Raw genomic sequence first — 9,332 nt, forward strand, 5'->3', positions numbered from 1 at the left:
GTATGACTGCTGCTGAAGAGATAACTGCGAAACAAACAATCACTGCCCGTCACGGCGCTGTGAACCGTGGTCAGACGAGCGACGTCTTCGCGTAATAAATGTTTATGATGGTTTGCCTACGATATGACGTCACCCTGGGCAGGGGTCACCGAGGCGCTTATCTGTAGAGGAGTCGTCGCAGGCCCTTTTCTCAGAGACGTCAATACGCTGTGCGGCTGCTTTGCCTCATGTTTAGAGTAGGGGCTCTAAACGGAACTTCCATAAACGTGACGTGACCCACGTAAGCTCAGTAGCCAATCAAAATAGAGCTTTGTCTGAATTGCACCGTTCGCGGTGAAGCAACGGCTAGGCGTATAAAAGAGCGCACGAATATAACCAGGCACACAGTGAAGGCGAAAGAAACGTTTGAAACTGACAAGCACAAAGGAGTACCACCCGAGAAGCAAGATGATCGTGAACGCAAGAATCCTGTGTCTCAGCGCCGTCATGGTCTGCATGGCGGTGCAAGTTATGGGTGAGCAGTTCATTCTGGATGTTTTTCCCTCTTGATAAACAGGTGTGCGATGAGCAGGGCAATTAGAATTGTTCTATACATTTTAACTAAATGATTTATTTGATTTGTTTAGCCAATCCGTTATGAATAAGGCCTGTGACGGGTGATTACGCCCGCTGTGTCTATATCTTACAAAGTATAAAATGGTCGCACTTGCAGAAACTCATATGTATTGTATTTAGAGTGTAATGACAGGTCAACACGCTTCTTGAGCTGTCAGAGAAAGTTCTTAACTAAGCCTGGGGCCATACTCCAATGTGAGGACCTACGGAATGGCAATAAGTTAACCTGTTGTTCTGCGTGATTTTACCGAATCACATCTATATTTGTTAACTATTTTATATGTGGTATATGTTTTAATTATTATAATATGTTTAAAAAAAGCATGTATACCTGGGTCTACAGAGGTGAAATGTCAAAATTCTGATAATTGTGACCACTTGAAGTACTAGTACGCTACAAGAATTATGTATAAGAACATTTCTTTTGTCTTACTGTCACCAATGAGGAAGTAAAGTGTGTACCTTGGTAAGCGCATCTGAAAGTGTGCAAGGAGAACTCCACCATCGTTGCCAATTTTCTTGCTCTGAAACATATCACAGCGACCTACTAGTTGCGATACAACTGGTAGATTAGTACAACGTGTCCGTATTCTCGAAAACCATCTTACATAACGTTCGCCTGCGACTCTCCATACCTACCTCGATCATCTCGTTATTACGCCGATTGGCCGCGATAGCGATAGGCACCACAGCGCCAGCCACTTTCTAAAGCTTAAATCGGAATATGACCTCGGTGACTTCGAGCCAAAAATTGCACCTGATCAGCACTGCAAACACTCAGTAGCATCACGCTATAGGCAAGTAGTGTTTTATGTTGAAGGCCTTATGTAGACGCTTTCTGATACATCCACGTCCCGTGACTACTCTAGCAGCTGGGCACAGCATTCCCGTATTCAGGAAATGCTTCTTATGATAGAAATGTTTTTTCTGAGAGCCGGCGCCAGGCAATTATAATGTCGGACATTTCGATCGCGATAGCTACCGGCAATGACACAAAGCACTTATGAGCGGAAAAATTTGCGAATTCGGCCCCGAAGAAAACAGGTGTTTCATTTTGCTTTTATGTATAGAGACTTATCGCGAGATGCCCTTGCACTGTTTCTTTTGGTACTATGTGCCTGTGTTGAGTGTTTGTGGATGATTTCAACGCATCATAGCTAAGCCCACATTGTTTTGTTTGTTTTTGTTTTTTGTCTCGCCTCAATCGCTTCTCTAGCCGTTCCTTTGGGCGTGGCATCACCTGGCTTGGCTCTTCCGAAGTGCCCAGAGGCGACTAACTACGGCTTTGTAAGGCAACTTTCTTACATTTTATACATACTGCTGAAGTGTTGCTCGAACGTTAGAGGCACGTGTTAAAGCAGATTATTCTTGGTCATAATTATCATGTAGTAAATAAAGTTTTCATGATACGAATTGTAACTGGCATTTTGACCTTCAGCTGAAGTTAACATATTAGTTAATCTTCTTAGATTGTAAATTTGCCTGCCGTTAAAAAGCGTTTCCTTCCATGTCGCATTACTTAAAATGAGCGTTTGCCCTTGGGCAATATAGAATAAAGTATCAAGCACAGGACACCCCCTCGAGTCTGTGTGCATTCGTTAGATTGACTTTATATTAGATCAAGTATGCCGGCAATAATAACAGAATAAACGCGTGTGAATATGTGTCCTCCAGCACCGAATATTGTGCTGTAAGCTAGTTTGGCCCATGACATATTCAATGCCCTTATGATGTGATACGGTTGATGATAGCAAGGCGCTTTTGTTGCGAGACAAAGAAATTTACAATCACCAACAGATGCAATAAAGAAATAGTAATAATTAAATTATGAGGTTTTACGTACCAAAACCACTTTCGGATTATGAGGCACGCCATAGTGGGCGACTCCAGTAATTTGGGCCACCTGGGGTCTTTTAACGTGCACTTAATCTAAGGATACGAGAGTTTTCGCATTTCGCCATCATCATCGTGACATCGTGCATACATGACGTGGAAATCGTGTTTGCGACGTCATGACATCCTGTGGCATCGTGCATAGCAGTCCAACACCATAGCCACTAAGCAGCCACCGCGGATGCATAGCAAAACCATAAACCGTGCATGGCGGTAAGACGGCTTGACTTACGAACGAGGAGTTTAGAAACATTGTCAGATTTCTCATGCGCTTATAAAAAAAAGCTACCGTAAAACATTATGTTCTCTTTAAATCAGGAAAATATCGATTGCGATCAATTTACTATTGCCTTAATATCAAGAACCTTAATTCCTTTGATGGAATAGATAAAAAATATTTCCGCTTCACAAGAGAAAACTTGAAGTATTTGTTGGAGTGGTCATTTATGCATAAGTTTGTATTTTATTGCGTGGTGGGCTGCAGCCAGCCTTTCACTCTGATGCCTGTAAATTGCGGCCCGTCATTCTGAAACATTAACAGGCAACGCTTTCACGAATATGGGGATGATAGAATGCTGCAATATCCCACTAAGAGCTTTGGATCGCAATGGAATCTTTTCTGAACTATGTAGTGAAGTATATCTTTCCGGTGAGCATAAAGCTATATGTTGAGAACATTATACTTTGTTGAGGCACTGAATAGCTATCGTCATGTATTCACGAAATATTCAACTTTCATAAATTTGGGATTCTTTTTTCCTGCTCCAATAAGGCATAATATTTTGTCATTTTCAGTTGATCTTCGCACGACTAAGGAACCCATGCAAGTACTTATGCCAAGGATATCCCATACGCTTCGAGGCCGAAGACAATGGAACACCATGCACAGTAAGTAAGCATTTTATTGTGCCTGAAAGTATCATTAAATTCTGCAGGGATGAGATCAGGTTCTGAGAACATAGAAACTGTATTAGTTAAGCCAATGTTAAGGCATGTAATTTGCGTCGTAATAGGTATGTATTTTACGGTGTTATAATGCAGAGCTATTACTTCGGTGTTTAAATTGAGCTGCGATACTGCATAACTTTTCGCTCTCGGCTATCTTACATTGCGTGTCTACTTTTGCATCTAATGGGACTACAAAGTATTCGTTACACTCTATGGCGCAGCTAGTTCAACGTTGAAGAAGTGTCATCCAAATTACGAAGAGTTGAAAGAAGTAATTCTATTACAATTCCTATCCCCAAATGCCGGTCCAAAAGTAATGTTTACGATGACCAGCCAACAAGGTACGTGGTTTCTGTGTTTGAAATAAATGACTTCGGAAAAGGGATGGCTTTACGAAAAATTCCCGGCACTATCCGGATCTCATTCAGCGGGGAGTATGCGCCATTAATATTGTTATTATTATATTATTATTATTATTATTATTATTATTATTATTATTATTATTATTATTATTATTATTATTATTATTATTATTATCGTTTCACGTCATATCATTTGTATAATAAACCCAAATAAAGCAAATCAGATGAGCAGGCTGGTACATGCCATCGAAAGGGGCACAAATCCAGCCTATTCCTCAAGAAGAAGGAAAGGAAATAGAAAAGATACAAAAGCACAGAACGACGCAACACGTTGACTGGGTTGGCAGAGAGCGCATTGAACACAAAAGCATCTTTAAAGTATGTACATTCGGTGAAATGTCGAGGAGTAGATAGTGAGAGTAGGGGGGGGGGGGGGGGGGGCTGAATTATGGGGTGTCTTGACCACTAAACAATAAACATGCCATTATTAGTAATAGTAAAAGAAGACAAATCAAGCGACAATGTAAACCAAGGACGGCATGCACATTCAACTTAGTAAAATCGACACAAGCGAGCTTCACTATGAAATAAACGAGACAAGATACCAGATGCGTCGAGAAAAGCAGCTTTGAAATCTAGATGTCCTAAATGGATAGAAAGCTAGACTAATAAACGAAATTCCATCAGCAATGAAAACATCAGGCCACATATTCGGTATACTTACATAAAAAAAAGAGAACAGCCGTAGGACCCACATGATTCTTTACTGCAAGGTTTTTATAAAGATAGGTGTTGATTGAAATTGAATTGATGCTTGAAACGAACTTGAAACGAGAACTGGCTTTATCGCATTCTTCTCAAATTACCCTTTAAATGCTTTTGCAATTACTATCAAGAACAATAACCTTACATATCAGCGCATATAACACAAACACCACCGAATTTGCTCTACTGCGTGGGAGGAATAGGTAAAAACAAGAAGCACGGCTTGATATTGATATAAAATGCCTCGCATGAACGCCCAGCTTCAACCTATCGATTCAATAAGCAACTTATGAGCACCTAGCTATGAAAAAAATGGCAGTCGTCCCTACGTAAACCGAATATCCCTTCTTGACATGCTATTCCTTCACCAGAGTTGCCTTGAATTTTTCAGACTAAAAAGGTATTCAACGGCGAATGCCTAAATGGCAAGTGCATCGCCGTGCTGCCGCCACCACCACCACCACCTGCCCCTGAGCCCGCACCAGCTCCCGCACCTGTGCCTGAGCCTGCACCCGCCCCGGCTCCTGAGCCTGCACCTGCTCCTGAGCCTGCACCCGCCCCAGCTCCCGAACCAGCACCTGCCCCAGCTCCCGAACCTGCACCTGCTCCAGCACCCGCACCAGCCCCCGCACCAGAACCTGCTCCTGCTTCTGCCCCAGCACCGGCTCCAGCCCCAGCACCAGCCCCCGCCCCCGAGCCTGCACCAGAAGAACCTGCACCAGCACCAGCTGCGGAAGAAACTGCGGCAGCTGAAGAGCCTGCACCTGCCGAAGAGCAGCCCGCTGCCGAGCCAGCTGCCCCCGCAGAGGAAGCCGCGGAAGAAACCGAGGAAGCCGCACCTGAACAAGCACCGGAGCAGCCCGCTGAAGAAGCTCCCGCTGAGGAGGCCACCGCTGAAGAGCCTGCAGCTGAAGAGCCAGCCGCCGAACAGCCCGCTGCTGTAGAGCCAGCCGCTGAGGAGCCCGCTGTAGAGGAGGCTGCCGCCGAAGAGGCTGCTGAGGAGACGGATCGGGAGGTTGTTGAGGACGCCGCTGAAGAAGCCGCCGAAGCAGCTGCAGAAGAAGCTGCTGAAGAACCCGCCGAAGCAGCTGTAGAAGAAGCTGCTGAAGAACCCGCAGAAGCAGCTGTAGAAGAAGCTGCTGAAGAACCCGCAGAAGCAGCTGTAGAACAAGACTCAGAAGCACCAGCTGAAGAAACCGCAGAGGTGGAACAGCCCGCGGAGGCTGCTGAGCCGGTGGAGGAGGCTGCTCCCGAGGCATCTGCCGATGACGCCACAGCAGAAGGAAGCGAAGGTGGAGCCGCCGACAGTGAAGATGCGGCGTGAACAATACATGTAGTTTAGACAATTAAAATAATAAATTTGGATAGGACACAGGGCCTAAAAATGTTCAGAAAGCAATTTTCCCTGCTCCATTGTTCGACGGCACCATAAAATATTTAGGACGAGAAAGAAATTATTCCTTAGTTGAATGTTTACAGAAGCACATTACGAAACATACATGAAAAGTCATTTCTAATCCGCGTAGTAACTACGTAAAATCCCTTTGTATAACTTCCAACTTTCTGCTAGTCTAGTCACCCCAATTGCTTCATGTGTATTTATGCCCACTTTCTGCAATGTGCGCCTTTTAAACCTGCAAACGCAGGCCTGAAGACAATTAAGCAGCATGTCAATAAACAGTCGCAATTCTACGCCTTTATTTTCAATCTTGTCCATCACGCTGCTTTTAATGCTCTGAAAACTTTTTGTATGGCTGCTGTGTAACAACAGGCAGGGTAGTGTTCGCAGAAGAGATTTTCCCTAGGGAAATGCTGTAATAGTGTAGCGATTCATGTAAAAATTGTTGGTGAGTCCACAGCCCCTGCAATTCACAAAGAAGCGTACATGTTCGGTTGTCTGGAATGGAAGAAAATCAGGGCAGTAGATACTTAGTATCACGAGCTTATTTTTAAACTAAAAAATAAACAAAAAACGAACGACATCAGTGGCCTGTAAAATGTATGCTGGTTTTCTAATTCTGGCCTCTCTACGCTGCGCCTATGATGTTTTTTTTCCATCTGTATGGCTTTGAATGCTAACCAGAACCTAAAATGAGCTTAACTTAATTGCCTGGCCCGGCGTTGTTCACTGTGTTTCTTAGAGTCACATGATACCAATGGCCCAAGTGCAGTTTAACACGTGATTGAGCTGGATTAGGATTCAAATTCACAACCCTGATTGGACCCTTGCGCGAGCTGCAAAAGCTAGACATGGTACCATGACCAACAATATAATTGCTAATTGCCAAAGCGGCGACGTCAAAATTACGGCGCCGTATTCGGTCGCGTCCCCATTAGACTATACGGCAATCGGACAAGGTAGGATGACGTCACGGATCAAACTGCACCGCCCTTGCGCTATCTAGGAGGCATTGATGAAGCGCCTCAATGTGCTAGTTCGCCCGCGAGGAGTTCACAACTCGATGGACGGCTCAGCGGCGTTCAACTGGACACCAATGTTTTCGCATTCACAAACCACAAGAAGTGCTTAGCTGTACTTCCAGTATACTGCGTAGTAGACATCAGGTGAGGTCATTCATGATTAAAAAGAGAAATTGGTGGACTAAGCCTGACCATAGGTCTACGCCTTATCACGCAGTCATGCCGCGCCATGTGGAACTCATGTACGCGCATGTTTCGCCTACTATATGAGCTAGTGTTCAGCACATATTGTACAATATTTATTAAACCTGGACATATCGCTTAAAACTGGAACACATCTTCGAAAATTCGCACATTATGAAAGAATGGCTTAGCATCCTAAATTGCCATTGGACCATTTCTGCTGAAACATAAGGCAGCTTTCCTTTTTTTCTTCTCGCAAAAGGAAGATGCCCCTCGCTCCACCATGATAGCAGTGTGTGGACCTCACCATTCGCGAATAAAATTCTCACTGTAGTATCACTAAATTAGGGCCGTTCTCCTATCATCATGAGTGAGGGTCTGAAAGTCTGAGAAAATGGCATGACATTTTTTTCGTTGTTGTGCAAGCTGTTGGTCGTAGTGCAGAGGGTTATAGCACCATTGTAAATCATCATGCCACGAGCTTTAATAACGGACATTGGGTCGTTAGGAAGCGTTCGTGCGCAAAACGCGCAGGACAGCGTTCTTTTTCAGCATGCTCGAGTACTGTCGCATTCACCGAAGCAATCGAGAGAAGTCTGACGTTCTTCGAAGGTGAAGAACTTCCTTCTTTTGTAACGTCATCAAAATGCAGCTGAACGCACCAGTAATATTTTTATTCTACTTGTAGCCATAGTATTTGTGCGTGTAGGCATAACATTTATAGGCATAGCAGGTGCCATTCGAGTGATGTCGTCGAACCTTGGAACCACGTCTGCTCGAAGTGCACTGAAAATACTGCACGGCTTGAGCCCAGTGCTTGAATCTATCGAATAGAGACAAGGACAACCATCGACCATCCTTTCGAGAAGAAGTCAAGGCAGCGTCAATCATCTAGTGGAACGCAAGAGGACTAAAGTCACGCCTTTCAGACTTTCGTCCGTTTATATATAGTTATTTTTTCCTGGTCATGGTCATATGTGAGCCTAATGTGCAAACACCTGTGAGAATAAAGGGAGATGAAGTTGTTATGTCCGCAACAACTGATGCAAGCAGCAAAGCCATCTATTTTATTCGTCGAGAACTCATCTATGTTCGCCAGACGATTCCACCTCATGATGACGATCAATACGTTTGCTTAACAATTAAAAAGTGCAAACTCGTGTTTACACTTGTAGGTGTTCATATATCGCCTTCAAGTAATTTTGATACCAAAGATTAACGAACATCTTGTCGGTGTGTTCTGCGCCATATGTCATCACCGGAGATTTTAATGCGCACCATATGGCATGGGGAAGCACAAGAACAAATACAAGATGGCAAAGGCTAGCAAACTTCGCCAGCAACCATGGCCTTTGACAGTTGTGACAGTTGTGTTGACCTACGTTTTGTATCCTGGTCTTTCGCAATATGTGTAAAATAGTTTTCGGACACCGAGACACACGGGAATGCTCACATTCCCGCGGACCTTATCATCAAAAGGATGAACAGGTCTTTCCCACGGAACACCACTCAATTATTAACTGGACTAATTTTACTTCTGCCATGGAAGATGCTTGTTGAGAGGGCGTGTCCCCGGGATTAGAGGAAACAATCAAGTCTGCAATGCGAGACGCCACGCGCATGGTTGCGGTTTCGTCGAAGCACGTGGATTTTTATATAGAGTTGCAAAGGCGTCGTGCACTCCGTCATCGTGCGGAGTGGCGATAACGACGTACAAAATCCATCAATGACTTAGGACAGCCACACGACTACAAAATAAAATTCAATGTTGCATGAATAGATTGGCATCTCGACGTTGTAAAATGTTGTTCCAGTCACTTGACCACAGACAACCACTTTCCCACGTCTGAAGAACCATACGTGGAATGCGTTCACTCCCTGAACAACGCTTCCCATTCAAAGCGCTGGCGCTCTTCCAAAGGCGACTGGATGGTGATTTTGCAGGACACTTTTGTGCAAGGATCACAGCCAAGCAACCGGTCCATGCTCTCCAGCCCCCAGTATCAACTCTGTTTTGCGTGACTGCGGCATGGATCTTCAATTCACAATGGAGGAACATTAAATGGTTCTTGCTCTATGCATGCGTTCTTTATCCCCGGGACCAGATGGAATATCCTATCGCGCATTGAACAACCTGGGGGAAGG

General features: G+C 44.4%; 1 protein-coding gene across 1 annotated transcript; it reads left to right on the plus strand.

Moving 5' to 3' along the window:
• Positions 1-357: 357 nt before the first annotated feature.
• On the plus strand, positions 358-6,283 carry LOC135918795 (skin secretory protein xP2-like). The gene is made up of 4 exons (XM_065452502.1): positions 358-514; positions 1,832-1,902; positions 3,304-3,396; positions 4,975-6,283. Exons 1-4 carry the CDS (start codon positions 448-450, stop codon positions 5,905-5,907), a joined length of 1,164 nt encoding a protein of 387 aa, XP_065308574.1. The 5' UTR covers positions 358-447; the 3' UTR covers positions 5,908-6,283.
• The last annotated feature ends 3,049 nt before the right edge of the window (positions 6,284-9,332 follow it).

The sequence above is a fragment of the Dermacentor albipictus genome, chromosome 2 (genome assembly GCF_038994185.2).
Source record: "Dermacentor albipictus isolate Rhodes 1998 colony chromosome 2, USDA_Dalb.pri_finalv2, whole genome shotgun sequence".
Lineage (NCBI taxonomy): Eukaryota > Metazoa > Arthropoda > Arachnida > Ixodida > Ixodidae > Dermacentor > Dermacentor albipictus.